The sequence below is a fragment of the Mchenga conophoros genome, linkage group LG14 (genome assembly GCF_057382185.1).
Source record: "Mchenga conophoros isolate Kocher_MC1m ecotype Shallow Benthic linkage group LG14, M_conophoros_male_GT1.1, whole genome shotgun sequence".
NCBI classification, from domain to species: Eukaryota; Metazoa; Chordata; class Actinopteri; order Cichliformes; family Cichlidae; genus Mchenga; species Mchenga conophoros.
The window spans coordinates 33,241,752-33,262,947 of NC_140539.1; the positions used below are offsets into that span (position 1 = coordinate 33,241,752).

General features: G+C 38.8%; 2 protein-coding genes across 3 annotated transcripts in view; both read left to right on the top strand.

Annotated features, from left to right (window-relative positions):
• Positions 1 to 639: 639 nt before the first annotated feature.
• Positions 640 to 6,224, top strand: nars2 (asparaginyl-tRNA synthetase 2, mitochondrial). Its single transcript, XM_085244031.1, has 14 exons — positions 640 to 948; positions 1,868 to 1,977; positions 2,081 to 2,201; positions 2,300 to 2,440; positions 2,531 to 2,611; positions 2,727 to 2,821; positions 3,042 to 3,174; positions 3,696 to 3,794; positions 3,900 to 3,937; positions 4,035 to 4,101; positions 4,211 to 4,348; positions 4,469 to 4,566; positions 5,891 to 5,917; positions 6,006 to 6,224. The coding sequence occupies exons 1-14, from the start codon at positions 787 to 789 to the stop codon at positions 6,148 to 6,150; spliced, it is 1,455 nt and encodes a 484-aa protein (XP_085100157.1). The 5' UTR covers positions 640 to 786; the 3' UTR covers positions 6,151 to 6,224.
• Positions 6,225 to 6,867: 643 nt separating this feature from the next.
• Positions 6,868 to 21,196, top strand: part of gab2 (GRB2-associated binding protein 2) — a 34,590-nt gene continuing 20,261 nt past the window's right edge. For both annotated transcript variants that reach the window (XM_085244032.1, XM_085244033.1), the window contains exon 1: positions 6,868 to 7,215. In XM_085244032.1, the coding sequence (XP_085100158.1) occupies positions 7,144 to 7,215 (72 nt within the window). In that variant the 5' untranslated portion in view covers positions 6,868 to 7,143. The remainder of the gene's footprint in view (positions 7,216 to 21,196) is intronic.

Sequence of the window (21,196 nt, forward strand, 5' to 3'; positions counted from 1 at the left end):
GACGGCAGATACATCACGAAAGATTAAAGAACATTTCCACGTGGCTGTGATAGCTGTTCGGCTTGCTTCATTACACTCCTGACTCACTCCACATGTGTTCGCTTCACAGCCGAAAATGTTTTGGAAATTTTGGAAGTTAGCGGGGTTGACTGACCTTTGCGTGAAATCTTCTACCAATCTACCTGAAGAGAGATTTTTTTCCCTTCTTTTTATTTTTACTGGTAATGGGAGATTTGACACGTTAATACATCCAAGATCACAAAATCCATCTACGCACTGTCATTACTCATATGGGGAGTAAGAGGGGCATTGCAGCAAAGCTTCTTACAAAGCTTTGAACAGTGTATAGTATTTTCATGTTTTATGGTTCCCCCTGTTAGAAAATAAATAAATAAATAAATACGACTAAACAATGTAGATTATACTGTTAATTTAAAATAATCCAATGTTAATACAATGTCTGTGGAAAAATAATAATTCCAACCCTCCTGAGTAATTTTTTTATACGTTCGTCTTTAAATAACACTACAACTCCCTGCAGCAAGAAACAGAAACGTGATTGGAGTTTAATAAACCACGTGACTGGATTGGACGAATGGCGAATGACCTAAACAGGAAGCGTTGCATTCAGTCTCAGACAGCGTGAAATCTGAAAGTCAACTCCAGACAAAATGCGGTGCATCTAATACACCTGTTAAATATATTGTCTTCTGAGTCTTCAGATTGTGATAGTAGCATGTTGTGCTTTTAGCAGGTTCTGCATCTGAAACAACAGCATTTGTCACAATGTTGCAGTCGGCAGCTAAAGTCCTTTCTTTTGCATCAGCCACCTCAGTATCTCGGGGAATAGCGGCAGGTATTAGACATTATTGTAAGAATACACCAACTAAACTAAGAGTGTCCCAAGCGCTGTCTGGGGCAGAATTGGGATCTAACATCAAAGTTCAGGTAAGTTATGTTTATTGGTTAGTATTTTCTGGTAACTGCGCTTATTTGTGCGATCAACCCTGCCGCAGGAACTCAAGCTCATTTAACTCACAACAATGGTGGCTTGTTATATGTGATTGCTAAGAATCTGCTAAACAAACTTCACCCTTATGCAAATTCTGCTGAAACTTGTAGGTAGTAAATAAATAACAATTTTTGTAAAAACCACTTTATGCTAATTTGCCTGGGTGCATGCGTGGAAGTTAAGTAGCGACAAACAAAACTGGTATTTGTGAAAGTTAACCACTGCTAACCCTAAATATTTTTTTGCTGACTCCCAGCCATCACTAGCTGAAAATCTGTTACATCACCACATTATCATATTTTCACTATGCCGCTATGCGACTGTAGTAAAACATCTTGTTTTGCCTCTAAGTTACACTCAAAACAAGTGTATTATTAGGTGGAGAGAAAGAGTCCATAAAAATAACTGTATAAACATAAACGAGCTGCGTTTTTGTAGCATCTTTCTAGTTTTATTGACCACTCACACATTCATAGAGGGTTTTCTTTTTACAATATGTTGCCCAAGGTCACTTCCAAATATCGGATGTAAACAAAATCCACAAATAATCTGCTTAAGTGCAATATTATTAATTCATTATTCAATTTGATAATCTCAGAATTCCATTTGAAATGATCATGGTTATTGTTAGTACCAGTACATCACAACACCCATACCCTAATGCCTAATGCTGCACTTTCTCACTTACTTTCAAATAATATCGTACCACATTCTATGCATTTATGTGCCATGTTGAGAAAGAACAAGCAGTGAGTTCTCAAATGACCAACATCCTGATTATGTATGCAAAATGTGCACATTTTGTTTTACCAGATGGAATAGCTGAGTGTAGTTTGTTCTGTGTCTTTGTTTTAGGGATGGGTTCGCTCGGTTAGAGCTCAGAAAGCCAATGTCTTTCTCCATGTGAATGATGGGAGCTCCTTGCAGTCATTGCAAGTTGTCGCAAGTTCAGAGCTGAGTGATCCGTAAGCATTTTGGCATTACTCCCTATAGACAATCCTTTGCCACAGAGTTTCTGACATGAAAAGTGCATGCTTAGAATATTCTTTGTTTTTCTCACAAATTTAGGTTGCTCACATTTGGTAGTGCTGTTGAAGTCGCGGGCATTCTTAAGAAAAGTCCACACCAAAAACAACCAGTTGAACTTGATGCTAAGCAAATCAATGTAGTTGGAGAATGCAACCCTGTGGTAAGAACAAATTTCTCATACACATTTTGTAACTGTTTATATGGTTGCTATAGGAATCACAGTTTTATTGTATTTTGTTTTATATTCTTCTTTTTAAGGACTTTCCCTTTAAAATCAAAGAGCGACATGGCCTTGAGTATATTCGCCAATTTCCTCATCTCAGGTGCAGAACAAATGCTTTTAGCTCCCTGTTGAGGATACGAAGTGAGGCCACTGCAGCAATTCACTCATATTTCAAGGTGAGAACATCAGTGGAGGAGTTTCATAAAAAATGAGGAGCAAGAGTTTTTTTTTTAATTTTTTTTATTGTTTACCTTTTTTTCCTCCAGGACAATGGCTTTGTAGAGATTAACACTCCAATCATCACCTCAAATGACTGCGAAGGGGCAGGGGAGCTCTTTCAGGTGGAGGTGAGCATCTAAACACACTAACAGCTCTGTTTTTTTTTAAGTTAAAGCCCCGTGCTTTAGTCTGAGCAGATTTATGACACTGTTTGAAAACTTGAAATCCCCGCTTTTAACACAGCCATCAGGCCCAGATTATGCAGATGGAGAGAACTTTTTCTCTGTACCAGCCTACTTGACCGTGTCTGGACAACTTCATTTGGAAGTGGTGTCAGGGTGAGGTAAACTACAGAAAGTTGACAAATTACAGGAGAAATCAACTTACTTTACGTTGTTGTCAGATAACTATTGGATGTTAAGTGCTTAATCGTATTGTTTTTTTACTTTCATTTTACTTTATCAATTTCTGCACATTCTAAAGCTTACATATTCATATCAGTTGTATTCAGCTATGTACACTAAAGTATGTTTCTACTTATAACTCATACTCTTCTAGGGCTTTTTCTAAAGTCTATACATTTGGGCCAACTTTCCGTGCAGAGAACTCCCAAAGCAGACGCCACCTGGCTGAGTTTTACATGGTAGAGGCAGAGATCTCCTTCACACAGTCCTTAGAGGATCTCACTAAGGTTAGCTATGTCATATTTGATCTGTATTCGACCTCAGATACAAAATGCTATTTGTCAGTCAAACAGGACATTGAATAACATGTTTAAGCCTGTTAACTTTTTATTCTATACTACATATTTCTGTACTGGTTATAGATTAATTCGGCTTCCCTTCTTTCAAATTCACAGATGTCTGCTGTTCTGTTTGTCAGTTTTTGTTTGAAAGTTTGCGTCCTATATTAGGCCAAAGTCTAAAGCCATGCTTGCTAGGTTAGTGGTTGTAATTTGAGGTAAATAAAGTGTTGAAATGGTACAAAATAAACCGCTGTATGCATGTGTGGTTAATTGTGGCTTGTAGTATTAAGTGTTCTGTGTGATCAGTAAGATTAGAAAAGCATCTAAAATAAACTGAACTGATGTCATCATATAATTTCTGTGTACTGAACTTCAAATTTTGCAAATTCCCCATGTGACTTTTAAAGTTGCCCTTGTGCACAGTTGCCTGGGAAAGCTTTAATTATTAAACTTGGCCTGCTCCTTAGGTTATGGAGGACATGTTCAGATTTGCCACAGAGCATGTATTGGCTCACTGTGTGGAGGATGTGGATTTGTTTCACAAGCATGTGACTCCTGGGCACAGGGTAAGTCCTGAAGGACACTTGGGGACATAACCTGGCTCCAGCCATTACTCTGACTTCATTATTAGCTCAACTTATGTGTTTCCTCTTGCATTCATATATCTCAAGGACACTGTAGATGCTATGATAAAGAATAGCTTTCCTGTGTAAGTCTATTCCTTTTCTGTATATCACATTTAAAAAGTGGATGACATAAATAATATGGAGACAAAAGTTGAAGGAATATTTGGTGTCTTTTCTAAGGATTACCTACAGAGAAGCTATAGACATCCTGCGCCGCAGTTCAGAGAGATTTGCCTTCCCAACAGATGTGAGTGGCAATGATTACATTTTTATGTTGATATTGCAAACTAGATCTCTTCCTCTACACTCTGCTTGCTAACAACAAGTTTATTCCACACGGCTCTTCTTTTCTACAGTGGGGCTGTGACCTTAAGACAGAACACGAGAAGTACCTGGTGAAACACTGTGGCAACATTCCAGTCTTTGTCACTGATTATCCTTATGATCTGAAGCCTTTTTATGCAAGAGACAACCAGGATCATCCAGAGCGTACAGTAAGAGTCAGTTATACTGTATAACAGGGTGAATGAATGATCTAACCTCTCATTTCCTTCTTTGTCAGTTAGGGTATTTCAGTAATTTGCATATCTGAGCTGATTTTGACTGTTGTGCAGGCAGCTGCAGTGGACCTTCTTGTGCCAGGAGTTGGAGAGCTCTGTGGGGGCTCCCTAAGAGAGGAGAGGCTGAATCTGCTGAGTGCTCGGCTGGAAGAGTAAGAATTCATACTCCACGAGTATAGGAAGGCTTATGCCAAAAGATTTCGACTACATTTTTCAATTTATCCTCAATTGCTTTAGAATTTTTCCTGAATGCATTCAGAGCAGTCATAATCCTGCCTGTGAGACTCCGGGCCAGCTGGTGCAGTTTAAGTCTTGCGGAGGCTGATTAAAATAAAGAAAATGCTCTGTACCCCCCCCCCCCCCCCCCTCCCTTGTCTCTGACACATCTTGTTGTATCAGACTAGATGGGTTAGCATCTATTTTGCATGGCTTAGTGTTTTACCTCACTGCCCATTAAAGATATTACACTGAAAGGAAACTTTTAAGGGATGCTATTTCTGAAGTTTGATCATAAAGTTATATGACTCTGCCCATAAAAATCAAGATACCATACCTGATCTAAATTTGATTGATCTCCTGTCCAAGGTTGTGTCTGTGTTCAGTCCCTTTATACTTATGCATGCTGGATCTCCTCTGATATGGTAAAATGGTGACCTTTTAACTTGAATTTCATTTTTGGGAAGAGAACAAAGTTGCAGAGGGGCAAATCTGGCAAGAATATCGCTGCACCTGCGTTTCTGTGGCCAAACAAAATGTTTCATTGCACTATGTGAAGGTACATTATGGCATTGAAGTTGAAGTAATTTTAGCTGGATTTCCTCTCTCAGATATCTCAGGATGTTACTGTAGAACTCTGCGTTGCTATTCTGACCCTGGGGGAGGAATTCAGCTCGCACATGAATTAAAATAAAGGAATAAATCAAAAAACACCTTGCCTGCTCTCGCACTCCTGACCTAATAGATCATCTTCAGACATCGACACTGCATGCACATCCACTAAAATCTCCTGTGGGTCGCTGGGTCTTACCCAGAGATCTAGCTACCATTACAAATGAGGATCCTTGACATAAATGTTGTGTCACGGAAGTTGATGTTTGCACAAGTTTAAGGTTCATGTTGGAAATTTGGGTGCGCAGGTGGTCAGAACAGGCCATCTAGGGAGCAATATGAAATTAGAAGCAGTGCTGCAAGTGGTCCAGAGTTTAACAAGAAGGTGACCTTGATGGGTGAGTTCAGACAGCTTTACATAAATGATTGTTTTTCTATTTTTATGGGTGGAGTCTTGTAACTTTTTAATCACATCTCTTGTAATTTATATAAAGGAATTTAGATGTTTGTAAACAAAAAAGAATATATTGTACTGTGCAAAATACGGAGCATTTGTGTGGCACTTTCATGCAGCAGTGGACAAAACCATTGAAATCATGCATTTATTGTAGAACTTGATCTCATGTCAATTATTGCACTTTTTTCCAGGGCTGGATTAGAAGACGTCTATAGCTGGTAAAGTAATAATAGTAAAAACGTCTGTATATTTATGATATTTTAATGGACATTAAAAGAAGTCTAAAAACACTTGTGAATTTTGCAGGTATCTGGACTTGAGGCGTTTTGGCTCTGTCCCTCATGGCGGCTTTGGACTGGGATTTGAGCGATATTTGCAATGCATTCTTGGTGTCGACAACATAAAAGATGTCGTTCCTTTCCCAAGATTTTCTCATTCTTGTCTTCTGTGAAAAAACAATTCAAGCATTTTGGATGTGTTAAAGTTATGTATGTCTTGAAAACATTAAATAAATGTAATATTCAGGATTGTTTTAATTTTTTTTTTATTTCTGTGTTTGCCTCTATAATGGGAATTGCTCATTGCCAGAATTTGAATTGATACATTTTAGTTTTCAAGGAATACTTGATGACATGAGCAATACTTCCTAGGGAAGCATTACCTGGTTACTTTTAATTTTCTGGTTCACTTTTCCAACAAGGTTGGTTTTAAAAGCAAGATGTTAACTTCCCACCAGATGGTGCCTTTTCCCATTTCAACTAGTGTGAAAATGCCAATTTTTTTTGCCAAGTTAAATTTGTTACCTGAATCCATATTATCTGTTTTTCCAAAACGCAGAAAGTTAAGAAACTGCCTTCTGTCTTTCATAATATCGAACTATACTTGGATCACATTATGGGCTCATACAACTTTTTTTATTTTTAATTATTTAGAGAAAAATAATGTACGGGGTTTGAAATAACAGAAAATCGCTTCTAGATCTGCTCGTTGTGTTAGAGACAAATTGATATTGTTTTATCCGGAGTCGCTTGGGGAGCTGTTTAGTAGCAGATCTTCCCCCATCCTGTTCATCCCAGTGCAGCCCATCCCTCTATTCACGGTGGGCGTGGTATCTAAGGAAAACAAACTGCAGACACCCTATGATACTTCCTCACCCTGCATCAGTTGAGTTTGGCGGCGGCTCTTCGTCAGCCGGTCGTGCGTAATTGCCTAAAAGCAGAATCGCACCGTTTTGCACGCCTCTTGTTTTACACGGTACCATTGGGAGCGACTGTCTAAATCTGCGACCATCACTACTTTGATTTTTATCAAATGGGGGGAGCAGACAGCAGCAGGGAGAGCCAAACCCCGACAGCACTTTGAACAGGCAAGCCCTAAGGAGCCATCATGTACTAGTGGCAAACCGCAGTTTCAGAGCGAGAAGAAGCAGCAGACACTGACAAACATGAGCGGCGGAGAAATCATCTTCCAAGGCTGGCTGAGAAAATCACCACCGGAGAAAAAACTCAGAAGATATGTAAGTGAATGCACTTCCGTTTAGTTTGTCTACGTTTAGAAGTTTGATCGGTACAGAAGTTACCCGATTTGTCTGCTTTCTCACTCTGCCAAAGTGACTCTTTGTGTTCATGTCATTTGATATTAACTGCTGTCAAACTCGTATAGTTTACTTGTAGCCGGTGCATCGTTTTTCTAACTCGTAAAGATCTCATGAAGACAGTTTACAGCATCACGCCCTCATAATAAAAGAAACGACTAATATAAAACAACAAAACATGATAATAAATACAAAAAGGTTTTCAAAGGTCCCTGGGTTTAATCCGATTGCACAGTGAACAAACTAATGTTTGTAATGATTACTGATCTTTGGTGCTCTGTAATGTAAGCCTGAAGGCAGAACAGTGAATACAGAGCGTGTAAAGGGGCAAAGTTTTAAAACCTTCATGTCCCACAGATGAGACAGTATTCTGTGTTTCCTGTGATCTTTTCACTCTTTCTGACTGTACAGTTGTGTGTGTGTGTGTGTGTGTGTGTGTGTGTGTGTGTGTGCGCGCGCGCGCATCTATAGACAAACTAAAACAAGAGGATACTGAGCACTACATTATTGATTATATGCAGGATTTATTGAACCATCCCATCAAGGTCCACTTGATATTAAACCCTCACTTAACTGCTTCTGTATTGTAAACAGCAGACAATTTGCAATATTTTAGAAAACTAACATCATTTAGTAAAAAATGGTGTTAGAAATTGTGCTTTAGTCTTATAGTCCTAATTTTGATGTGGAGTCCACTAAAAACATGAAATGACAGCAGATTTTACATGAAAGGCCACCCGCTGGGATGTATGATAATAACATGGAGGTAAGCCTGTGCAATAGATGACAGCTGTCTATAATTTTGGCTAAAGAGCTGAGATGCACGCAAACTGTCGTTTGGTTTTATCCAAATATGATGAGGTAATGTCTAATCAACAACTGATGTGACCAGTTTTCATCCTAGCCAAGTCAACTAATGTCACAACACTTGAGTGCTTTGATAAGTCTATATAAGCCAAAGCTGCTGGTCTCTTGCTGGATGCTAGGCAGGGGAATGGCTACAAATCAGATAATAGGATTTATGAAGGCAGATAGAGCCATGAGACAATCTCCTATAAATACAGCTGTCCACTGTTTTTGTATGGTGTAGCGTTACCAGGCCTCTCCGTGTTCCTGCTAGCTGATTTTGCCATGATGTCATCTCTCTGTTTCATCTGGAAATCCATCCTTGAATGTCTTCAGATGCTGTCCGGTCATTTAGTCATTGTCTTCCACTTAAAGCTGGCTAATGTTTACACAGAGACCACCATGGACAGTATGGAAAGGCAGCTGCAATACTACAGAGGAAAAAATTTGCTTGGTTACAGTACTATATAAACAACCAGAGAGAGAGAGAAAAAAAACCTCTCAAGGCAAGATAGAGCCCACATAATGGACTGCAAGCAAGAACGCAGGGAGCAGCCTCGGAGCCCTTCTCACACTGCTTCTCACCCTGAAAAATAACCTATAAACAACTACACAAACACTGTTTCAGCCAGAAAACAGAGTCATGAGATGGAGTGTCCAGAACAGGCAGACTTGTGAATGCGATCATCTGTCCATCTGACATTCCTTCCACTTAAAGTCAGGCTATATGGACAATCAGGGCCATTTATTTACCAGTATTGCTGTCATCTGATGCAATTACGTGAATGTAGCGGGATATTTTCAGATACAATACTCCAGACATTCCTGGAGGTGTGCTGTGCTTGAGAACGTGGTAGCAACTTTGATCGGTCAGTAGAAGAGGTGAAAGGAATGTGTTGTTTTGGAGCTGTAACTGCCATGTTTTATGTTAAAATGTTCAGTTCAGTCGTGCCAATCAGAGGGGATTATTTATGAAAATATATCTTAATCCTTAATAACAACTTCCCTGTCAATATTCAACCATTTGTACCACCGTGCCCTTCCCAAACCAGCTGAGGCCCGTGTTTGTTAATCAGTAGTTAGCTGATGAAATAGTTGGTCATTGTATTTATCGTCTCCCGCGACCTTCCACAGATGATTTCTGAAAATATGCCACATAGCTCATTTAGTGCAGGGTAGAATCTGCTCGAGTGTAGGGCGAGAGTAAAAACTGGTACTACCACTGCAGGCCCAACATGCAAATCATGTGCAAAGCAAAACACTGCCAGTTAAAGCATGGATGCAACTAGTGGAGAAGACAGGAGACAGCATGTTTATGCAATGTAATGACTAGTCATAGTTTAAGGTTTTCTAATTGTATATGTGAATCACTACAGTAAGACTTACTGTACAACAGCTCCTCACTTCACAAATGTAGCCCCTCTCAAACATGTGACAGTGGCTTTGCAGACGTGTGGTTAATTTTCACTTCTTTCCCACCAAAAAAAGTCATGGTCTAAATGTAAATCACTTGGTTGGAGTTTATCTCCTCTTTGGCGCTGATTGAGGTTCCAGAGGTGGGCAGTGTTTTAATGCTGGGGGTGGGAGTGGCCCAGCTGCTTTTTTTGAACAACGTCCAGAATAAGCAGAAAGAACATGAAAACAACTGACGAATCCAGTGTGTTCCCAGTTCCTCTTGCATAGTTCGGCTGAGGTAATTTTTACTCATCACTCGTGGTCAGACAGCGAGCTTAATCATGTCTGCTGTATGAAGCTGCAAACAATCTTCTACGTGCCGCTGCTGTGTACTAAACAATCTTCCCATTACAAAATCAATACATTGCAAATAATAACACTAAAGTTTGCACTAGTTTTTCTTGGCTTGTTGTAAAGAAGGAAAAAAAAATCTTCTTTGGCTTCTTCCTCATTAGTTTCTTAAATAAATACATTTTTATTTATATAGCACCTTTCAAGACAGAATCACAAAGTGCTGCACATAAGATTACAAGTCATAAAAAGATTTAAGAAGAGAAAATCTATTTCTTCCTAAATAGATACTTTCAGTATTGACATGTGTCGTGATAAGTTGTCTATATTAATCACGCACAGTGTGACTCACACTGCATACATTAAAAACTGTCTTTCTTGCTCTCTGGCTGATCAAGCTGCTGTTTGCTAAACTCTCCCCATCTGTCCGTTGTTGTATCTGACATCACAGACGTGTTTGTTCAAATACAGTAAAGCGCTGCTACATTCCAGACAGATCATATCGGCAAGGTGATATCTTTTGCGTCTTCTTTCTCCCGCTTGCCCTTTTAAAAGGCTGTGCACTTTTTCCCTTGTGGATGGCACGCTGCAGAAGAGAGGAAGAGAGATGAGGGGAGTCGGTGAGGTTTAAAGGCAGGCATAGCAGAGCAGCAGCCTGTGTCCCACTGTCAGCTGCCGGGTCTGCTGTTGTTTTGCAGAGGGGCTTTGGGAAGTCCTTGCCCTTAGAGGTCAACTCCAAACACCTCCCAGTTCCTGCTTTGACAGACAACCAGCACTCCAGACATTTTCCTTGTTCCATCTCATCTGTGGGCCTTTTCCCCCACAACACTGGGGTGGCTTTAAGTGACACTATTGATATCTAATGATTTTTTATTTATTTTTTGCTAAAATCATTAGATATGTTCACTTAAAAGAATTTTTGTGTTTGACCTGTGATTTTTGTTTTGTTTTGTTGTTGCTTTATAATCTGTTCATTATTTTTAGTTTTGCTTGGTGGGTTATACTGATTGTTCTATTATATATTTTGTCTGGTGTTCTTTCATTGGCAGTCCATTAAATGAAGTGAATGCAGATTATAAATATATATTTATATTTTCATGGTCTGATTTGAAACTTTCTTATGCCATACTCTGCTTTGCCATGAACTCGTAGAATGTAATTCTACCAATAGCAGATGCCAGACTTCCTTTGGATGGTACCTACAGGAAGTATTGCAAAAAGTCCCATGACAGGAATAGTAATTAAATTGGTGAGTCGTACATAAATGCGTTTCCATTTATGAAAGCCTTAAGAGCCGAGCTCAAAATAGTGTCCTTCTGAAGGAAATTGGAACCTATTGATTTTTTTCTTTTTTCTTTTGTGATTTGGACTAACAGTGAGATCGTTTATGCTTTTTTGATGACATTTAAGAAAGCGCACATGGTTTAATATAATGGTTCAAATAAAAATGAGTCAGACTACAACAACTTTGATTATAAACAGTTGACCGAAACAACTCTCGTGGTTATTCTGTTTTCATTTTTGACCCAAGTGGTAAAAGCAGTCTAGGAAAAAAATGCACTGACGTCATCTGCAAGTTGTGCATGCATAAACTTTATGCTGGTTAGTTTCATGTTCACCCACGTGTGGAGTTTTTTCTCCATTTAGAGGAATCTAGTTTCTGTACTGATTAAATCCAAATGTAGAATAATTGACACAAATCACACGTTTAGTTCAAACTTAGATGTCATATGACTATCATTAGATCGTCCTCCTGAAGCAAGTGAGCTGTCATGCTGTTGTCACCTGCAAACGGAGGCATACATCTAAGTATAATTCAAGTTACGCCCACAAGTTAGCATATTTTTAACATTCAGTGAAATGATCTGATTATCAATACCACACACTGAGATTAAGGTAGGATGGGAAAATGTGTATTTCTAGCATACATTTGAGTCAGCAAGCAAATAAGTAGGTGGTTGTTTTTTTGTTTTTTTTAATAACAGCAGCTTGTTTTTCATATTGTCACACTTCTTTGGATGTTCATCAAACTGTGGGATCTTAAAGGTGTCGTTCACTGAAATTTCAATATTAAATATCTTCGAGAAATTAGTGTGGTTGATAGTTCGAATGAGCTTCGAAGAATGCACCCATGTGTGGAAAAAACAGGTGGGAGGGCACTGGCCAAACTTTTACCAGTTAAGAAAGTTTTGTAGGGGTTGTTAATGTGTTTATACTATGAAATATAAGTGTAGTAAATGCTTTAAATATGCCAAAACACAGGCTGTTGTGTCTCTGTTTTATTTGAATCTCATTGCCTTTGGGCAGTACTTTGTAGGAGTTTGAAAAACAAAGTGACTTTTGGTTGAGGTTGTGGTGCAGGTGGTTGTGGCAGTCATAATGAAAACAGTGACAAGCACGCATATGTTTCTGTATATGGCATTGGTAAATATTTTTCTTGAGGACATTGTAATACACTGGAAAAAAACAAGTGTTTTGTCTAATATTTATGATAAGATCACGTGTTCTAATTCTGGCTACTTGTATGGGGGAGTTTAACACGTTTTATTGATAACAATGCTTTTTTAATAATAGATGATTTTCACATCATTCTAAGTCACATGCTAAAAGAGTTAAAGACAGAAAGACAAAATATTAATATTTGAATAAATCAATTAAGCTTAAGCTTTTTCTAATCCAAGCTTTTACTTCATCATCGCTACATTCGCACCTCACTTAGGCATTTCTGTCATACGAACATCTAGACATGGATGAGTCATTGCATGCTAGTTATAGGAACTGAAATTTCCAACAACTGAGTTTAGATAAGAATAAACTAATGAGTAATGTTTGTAACCAGTGTATAAACATAGACTTCTAGGACACTACACCACAGAGCTAACATTAAAACCTGATGCCTAATATTTTCTAGCTCTCCTTCATGCTGCCAAAAGAGCTTTAATCAGTTGAGACATGGACATGTGTCTCCTGGGAATACCCTGTGGTGTCTGGCGCAGGGACATTGACTGCTGGTTATGTTTTGGGGCTTCCACAGTTTGGGCCTGTTCAGGTGCATTAGCTGACGCTCGACTGGATTGAGATCTTGGAATCTGGAGGCTTGGTCGATACCCCCTCCCTGAGCTTGTTCTGTTTTGTTTTTGATGGGGCAGTTAATTCTGAATATCTCCTCTTAGTATCTTTACTTGGGCATTTTGTTGAAAAATTCAGAAATTGTATGTATTTGTTATGTCAGTGTTGCTGAAAACACGTTTTTGGTTCCCACGGGTTCCGTTTCTTGTTCATGCTTAGGCAAAAGACAACGTGGATAATGATATGACGTCCATTACGACTCTATGACGTGCTGTCCAGTCACAGGAGCATGTTCAGTGAGAGGCTGAGATTACCTAAATGCACCACTAAACGACACAGGAAATCATTCCTGCCAGTAGCTATCTCCCTGTACAACGTCTCCATCTAATGCACAGTGCACAGTGCAATAGTTACACCCTTTTGCACATCATCTACAGTGAAAATAACAGTTTTACAGTTTTCTATATATATATTTAATTTCTTGAATATTATTGTTATTTATTATTATTATTTTTGTGACTTTTTAATATGTTGTATTATGTAATTCTGTTCAGTCTGTTACTGGAGCAACTGTAACCACATGATTTCTTTAGGGATCTTCACCATGATTATTTCTGGCACAAAAAAAAGTCAAGATGATAAAGCAAATGTTAAGTATTTAGCACCTATCTTTAAATAATATATGTCTTTTAATACAGTCATTGATAGCTCTGGATCAGGTCTGTCCCTGATTTGCTGTTGCTGGACCCAGAAACCTGCCAAGTGTTTATTTTATTTTTGTCTGTTTTCATCTCTCTGTGCTTTTCTTTTCTTTCTTCACTTTCCCAACTGGTCCAGGCAGAGGGCCACCTCTCTGGGTCTGGCTCTGCTGGAGGTCTCTTCATGTGAGAGGAAACTTTTCTCCCCACAGTCATGTTGTGCTTGCTCAGAGGGACTCGTTGATTTTCTCTGTGTAATATTGGGGATGTAAAGTTTTAATGTAAAGTTAACCGGGATGTTGGGAATTAGTGCCTTGTAAATCTAATTTAACAACTACATTTATTCATTTTAAGTTGTAAAATGGTCATTAAATGCACCACTTATTAAATGTACTACATTGGTGTCTTTTTAAATTATAGCTTAATTAATAGTATTTTGCAAATCATCTGTCTGCTGCCTTAAGTAAAGTTCATATTCAGGTTTTGTCCAGTCTTAAAGGTTATTTCTCCCAAATTTAAAAATACAAACGCTATTTCACACCACGAATTATAGCAACACGGCAAAGTGGCTGTATATTTTTGATTCATACAAAAAAGAAATTCTTACCATTAAGGCAAAAGGACCATGAAAACTGAGCACATAAAAATAATAGAAGAACTTGTAAAACTTGTAAAAAAAAAAAAAAGAAAAATTGTTGGTCATTAAAAAGCAGCATCATGAAATTAAAATGCTAATTTTTTTGATCATCTTATTTTCAAACAAAACAAACAAAAAAATACATCTATATTGTGTTGCACAAAACTTTCAGTAAGACCTTGACAAAAATGTCGGTGGCTGACTTCAGTGATGCACATGACCTCATAGACATGTAGCTTGCGAATCCATTTGAGTGATTCTCCAACAAAAACCTCACTGTGGTCAGATTTTCTCCTTGTATGGAAATGTTTCTGCTCACAGGACCACTTCCATTCCAGAGACGTCTAATTCACTATATATAAGATATATAAAACCACCTTGCAAGGAATTAGAAAGATCAGGAGATGTTCACAGCACATTCGCGTAGACGTGTACAAGCTGACGCAGATGGCAGAGGAAGCAACACAAAGAGTTCTGATTAAAGATAATGCTTCTCGTTAGTTAAACTGTCAGGGTGGGCTCATCTAAATAAGCCCAGCCTTTTTCTGATACGGAGACATGGCGAGCGATTACTCATTTTCATAATGATGCAACTGTTCAACCATCAATTGAGGCTGATTTTATCTACAGAGAGCTTTTTAGAGGTTGTTTTTCAAAGGCTGTGTTGCAGATTTTGCAGATCATCGCCCCCGTAAAGCGAGTGAATGAGAGCAGTAGGTACCAAATGTTGCATCCCTCTTGATCATCGTCACACCTGTGCGATGAGGCTGTCTGTCATAGTGATGTGATGGCGTGGTATTTGGAATCCTATTTGCTAAAATGTTATGAAAGCTCAAAGGTACGAGGCTCTACTCTGCATATGAAGTTGTGTTCAGAGGACCTAGTCTGTATTTGCAGTCTCTAGCTCACCTCTGACCTTTTATTAACTTACGAGAATTTATGGGCATGTTTAGGCCTTATCTTTATGTGTTATGTATTCCAGCTGCTGTCTTTCCAAGGCTAGTGTTTTGACTATTGGGAAACATGAGTGGTTTGATTTAAATTGCAGGAGTGCTCTAATGCATTTGCTATATTCCCCAGTAGTTTATACTCACAGAAACTCTTCTGTTTAACGTTTTTTCATGTTTACCTTACTGGGCACAAGGCTGGGACAAAGCTGCGTCCCACTCTTCTCCACTCAGTAAATGTAGCGGCTAACGATGCATACTGTTGGCACATTTTGTTTGTAACCTAAATTTATTGCAAGTGCTCCAGAATGTCTTTTATAAACTTTGTCTGCTTAGCATCTTACTCAGAACCCATGTGAACTCTACAGCTTCCAAAGAACCATTTGTGGCTTATGTAAGATTATATAAATGGATGTCGTATAGATAAATACAGATGAATGGTACCTTTTAAGCACAGACAAGACAAACTTACTTTTAGTGGATTATCATTCTCCTCTCTTGCAGATTGAGTACCTCATTGTTTTGTTTTCTAGGAGTTTTCGAGAATAATTCAGATTACGCTGTGTTTTTGTGCTGTGTAGATGGCCGTGTGCTATTCTTCAGCTTAATCTCGATCACATTCCCTCACTTGCTCAAACTCCAGCCTGCTCCTACAATGTGTTGTTATGTGTGACCTGCTATTGATTGGGACTGGATAATCAGGGCTCTGTTGTCATTGTGTATCCAGCTTTGTCTCCTCTCGCATAAACTGGAATCACAAGTGTTTAGGCATTTACTCACAGAGTCACGGTCATTTTAACCATTGTCCTTCCTAATTCACATGTTGCAAAGTCATCCTCACTGTTGTTCTTTTGTTGAAAGATTTTTCTTTTAAACCATAATCAAGCAGCATGTGACAGGCACAAAAATTAAAGTATTGTGTATTAAATATTCCTCCTTCATTTCACTGTTATAGGATAAATATGGGGGGGGGTTTTTGTAGGAGGGCTACTATAATTGACAGTTGCTTAGGATGAGTGGAATGAAAAGCTACATCATGCTAACACTGTATGAGCACTCCTTGTTGTCTACTATTATTAATGAATTTCACAAATAAGATTTCATGGGAGGTAAAAGTGACCAGCGAATCCTGTTTATCACTTTTTACTTTACTTCACTGGCAATGAGCAAGCACCTGTTTGTTTTCGTGCCGTCTCTCAGGTGTTTTTAGTGTGTGAGCGCTATTAAACAAGGGCACGCCGGCCGAGGTGTCCAATTCAGCTTAAACCAAGTAAAGATGACATGATGTAATTCCCTTTTCCACAATATGACCATAATAAAAGCTGGTAGTAGATTAGAAAATGTACACAAAGACACGCAGGGTGATTACAGAGGGTCTGCTGCAGCTCTACAGTGCCAGTGTTTGTGCAGCTGTGTAGTGTGTGTGTGTGTGTGTGTGTGTGTGTGTGTGTGTGTGTGTGTATACTACAGCATCCGGTAAACCAGAGGAGGTACAGTCAAAGAAACACAACCTGTTGTCTCTTCTTTCACTCCTTTAATAGTACCAGATGTAAACAAGACTATTCTAACCCCTAGCTTGGATAGCATAGTCATGACTGTTTGCTCATGCACATTTAAAAACATGTTGACTGATGTACGCCATCCAGCCTGTTGACACAGCCTACTACTAACCACACACTATGTATATCCGTAGTGTTGTAAAAGGCACACCTTAGATAATTGTTTAGGCCACGGCCATCTCCAAGTTCATTAGACGGTGTGATTGGCACTGCGAGGCTCTATTTGTTCGCGTACATCAGACAGAGCCTGTTTTTACTGTGTTTTACAGTAGACGAGCCAGTACAATACATTTTTGGATGACACTGTATTTATGATGCTAAGTTTGATATAAAACACATACCAGATAACTGCGTCCTCCTATTTCTGTGAAGCGGGAGCTTATTTCTGAGTTGGTTTGTTTTCCTACACAATTGGTTTCAAAGTCTGCCAAAAAAAACATCCTAAATAACAAAAGGAGCCAGCAATATTAGCTAGTTTTAGTCCTATTTTTAGATGCAACCACAGTCATAGAATTGTTTTGTATGGTTTTGGTATTGAGTGTTTTCCTTCCTATCCATCTACAGTACATGCACACATTGTCTTTTGTATGCCGCTGCTGTTTCTGTATCTGTAGCCAGCTGCCATCAGCACAGGACAAACGACACTGCTGAAACAAGGTAATATCAAGCTTTTATTGGATGATCGAATTGAATTCTTGGAAGCCTTAAAGTGCTCATGCAGGGGGGGTAAACTTTGGCTGTTGTGCTTTCACTAGCATTAACATTTTTGTGTTGTGCTTTACACAGGTCTGTTGTCCTGTTTTCTGCTTCTTCTTTATTAGACTTTGACTTGATGAAATAATACTAGTACATGGGAGATGCCACATGTCCTGTATAGTTTGCAGTACATTGCTCAGACAATGGTGCAGCTCTCTGTCACCATATTAGTTTTGAGTGTGATCAGTGGCCTGGCCTAGAGCTCTCTCACTGGTCCCATGAACTACCCGGTCTAGTTGTTAACAAGGGCGTTATTTATGGCATTATTTCTGTGCTGAGACACCACCCGCCCTTTTTTTTTTTTTTTTTTTTTTTTTTTTTTTTTTGCTAAACACTGATGCAGCTTAAACACATCCCTCATCCAGCTTAGAGATATGGGAGAATACAGACTATTTTACAGCTTCAGCCCTTGTTTCCCACTACTTACAGTGTGATTGATGTGCTTAGACATGCTCTGTAGTACAGGCAGTGGGGTGAGTATGCTCGTTTCCTTGTGTCTTACTCCCTTATGATTCAGTTCACTGGGAAAGAGGCTACAGTGCCAGTTGCATTATTAAGATAATATTGCATTTCGTGGGAAGCTTAACATGACGTGTAACTGTTGTTTTTAGTCTTCCCCTTTATTTTATGCGAGTTGTGATTTGTTTGTAAGCAACAGCTTCATTTTCCAACAACTGAGTAATGTTCTGATTAGCATAAAGATTTCTAGATACATTTTCTTCACTCTGTTGTTGAGAGCTGTCCTGTTTTAATGTGCTGGTTGCAACCGAGGGATACCAGGAATAACCCAACTGGGTTGCACTGACCTTTTGAAACTGGGCAGTTCTCCAGGTCTCAATTAAGTGATGCTCTGTCTTTCCAGAAAAGGCAAAAATATTTAAATGGGGTTCGCCAGAGTTATGGAGATTTTTTTAAATGCATTGTAATAGCATTGAATCAAAGAGCTTTGTGGAACTTTGTTTTTGTTTGTGGTTTTTCTTTTTTCTTTAAATGGTGCTCTGCTTGGTTCTTTTGGAGGAGTGTGATAACTCCCCTGTGTTTCTATTTCTGTGAAATAAGTTCATACGCCAGCAGAAGCATTTAGGTGCAAATTTGAGGAGTATCACTGCTGACAGTTTCCACACAACCTTTGTTGTTATTATCAGTATCAGTAAACATTAAAAAAAAACATCTCATAGCAAGAAATGACCTAATACATGTTTCACAGTATTACATTTCATGAAGATGCTGCTGATTATCTTGTTCACACTTCTTTCTACTTCCTGAATATGGGGTTAGTGGTACAGCAGCACAGCTGTACTATCAAGACTATTAAGATGATACTGCCTACAGCTTTTATCAGTTTATCAGTCTGAAAGAAAATAAACAGACAGTATTGCAAACTAGTACCTCAGGAGAACTTCAGTTAGACGCCGAATATAAGATAACAATCTGCACTTCCTGGAAAAAAACAGAAAAGAGTATGTGTTCAAGAAAGAATGTCAAAATAACCATTGGTATGATGACATTTGTCTCAGAAATGTACTTTATCGTAATTAAACACCACTGTTTAACACATTATTTTGTGAAACATTTTAGAAAGTAAAAAAAATGGGAACAGCTCGCAGCAAATTCATAAAATAGCAAATCTAAGGGATGCATTTGGTTAAACCTCTTTAGAAAGATATATCTTTGAAATAAATTTGAAGGTGTCAGTTGTGCATCTGATCAAAGAAAGGTAGTATTATGCTCTAGGAAGATCATGACACAAACATATATTAGGTGGAACCAATACGCGTAGAATTATACAGTTCTCAATACTCATTTTGATACCACAACAAAATTATTATTATCCCATGTGCTTAAAAATGTATTTATTTAAAGTGTTAACATTATACTTTGTTGACAGGGCACAGAATGAAATATTGGCCTACTAATGTTACTACAAGGTGTGATATTAGTTACATTGCATAAGGTTAAGCATTTTGCTTTTGCAAACATTTTAGCCTATGGGACATACTTCATTTCACGGTGGTAATGTCAAAGTAGGATAATACTTTAGTTGTTGTTACTGAAACTCATCCACCTTGAACTGTTCGAGCAGATCTGGGTCCTGGTGTTTTTGGTGCTTTGCTAAATTAGTAGTACTTTCTCTCTTGGTCTCAAAAGCTTGATAACATTGGTTACCTTTTGCAAGTCAGGCATCACCCCATGGCCATTTTCCTCAAACACAAAGTACTTCAATACCTGACTGTGTCTTACTTTCAGTGAGTTGGGGTGGAGGTATTGGAACAGCTGCACTAGTTGCTATTTTCTACATGTAGTTTTGGTTGTGCCTTTTGAAGGTTTTTTTTTTTTCCTACTTTGTGGGCGTGCTTCTGGTTTTTCAGCATCTAAGCTTTTTGGCTAAAGGTGCTAAATGGCATCAAGAACATGCAGCCTGCTTTAACGCCTCTTAGAGAAGTCGAGAAGGAATATCATGTTGGATTTTTTCCAGGTCTCTCAAAGGGCCTGTGATTGATTGTTCGTCTTAGTAGTATTCAGTCTAGGTCGTTTTGTTGGACCAGGCATGTAGGCCGGCATTGCAGCAGCTCTCTCCTAAGTTTTACTTTTCAGCGGCAACCACCTTTTCATAAAACTAACAGGTCTAATCTCTTTATGGGTCCCTGTTGCTATCCATACATGTATTCTTTTTTTCTCTCTTTATTTCTCACATCACCAAAATGCTTAACTACTTCATTTCATTTGAGGCTTGTTTTCATGGGCAGGGTAAAGATATCAAAGCTATTTTATCCATTAATCTGACCTCTGCATCACAGAAGTAATGGTCTAACTAAATAAAACATTTAGCATACTTATTTTCCAAGGAGGTTAGGAATCTTTCTGAAAGGCACTAGAGACATCAGTACAATCCATTTTTCTGCCGTGTGTGTGTGTCTGTTTGGGGGGAGGTGTTAGCCTTGCAGCAGTGTCTGTGTTGATGGAGAGAGAGAGAGTGCTTGCAGAATCCTGTGTGTCAGCAGCCTGAACGTGAGACATTGCCTTGCAGAAGTGCAGTGCATCATGGCAAATGTCCAAAAGTCTCCCCCTACTCTCCCCAACCCTCCTTTACTCCTCCTTTGCCTTCCTGGTCTATCTTCCTCTTTTGTTTCTGAACATAGAGAACACAGAGTCCCTTTAGACAGCCACTGGAAAACTACATTCAACTGTTGTATTGAAAGCCATCGTTCTTCCTTTACTCGTTTCCATTTGATACATACAACAATGTTAATGGTGTGAAATGTGTGACATTGTAGTTCTCTTGTTATTATAGCTGTTTACATTATCAAATATGAACCTTTTGCTGCTTTTCGTGTGGTTACGATGCACAATGCTTATTTACTCTCAGACAAAAATTGACATTGATTTGCAGATGTGGCATGATTTTGATTGGACCGAAGAAGTGTGAATTACCAGTTTTTAAGGTGGCAGGAGGCTGCAGTCTGAAGCTGTGTTAGAGGAGCGCTGCTAGTCTCAGCCTAAGGAGGGATATCGGCACAGGAAATACGTTGGGAGAGAGCAAACACCTGCTGCCCCCTCACCCCACAGTGTCTAACACACATACAAACCACACATAAGCGTATGTGCAGAAATAGCTTTTGTCTTTTTGTGCAACGCTTACAGTCC

Bases quoted from the DNA above. Each gene is read 5' to 3' on its own strand.
- nars2 (XM_085244031.1), top strand. From the start codon at position 787: ATGTTGCAGTCGGCAGCTAAAGTCCTTTCTTTTGCATCAGCCACCTCA. The intron at 3,938-4,034 runs GTAAGTCTATTC...GTCTTTTCTAAG, and splicing joins ATAAAGAATAGCTTTCCTGT to GATTACCTACAGAGAAGCTA. The intron at 4,349-4,468 runs GTAAGAGTCAGT...ACTGTTGTGCAG, and splicing joins AGGATCATCCAGAGCGTACA to GCAGCTGCAGTGGACCTTCT.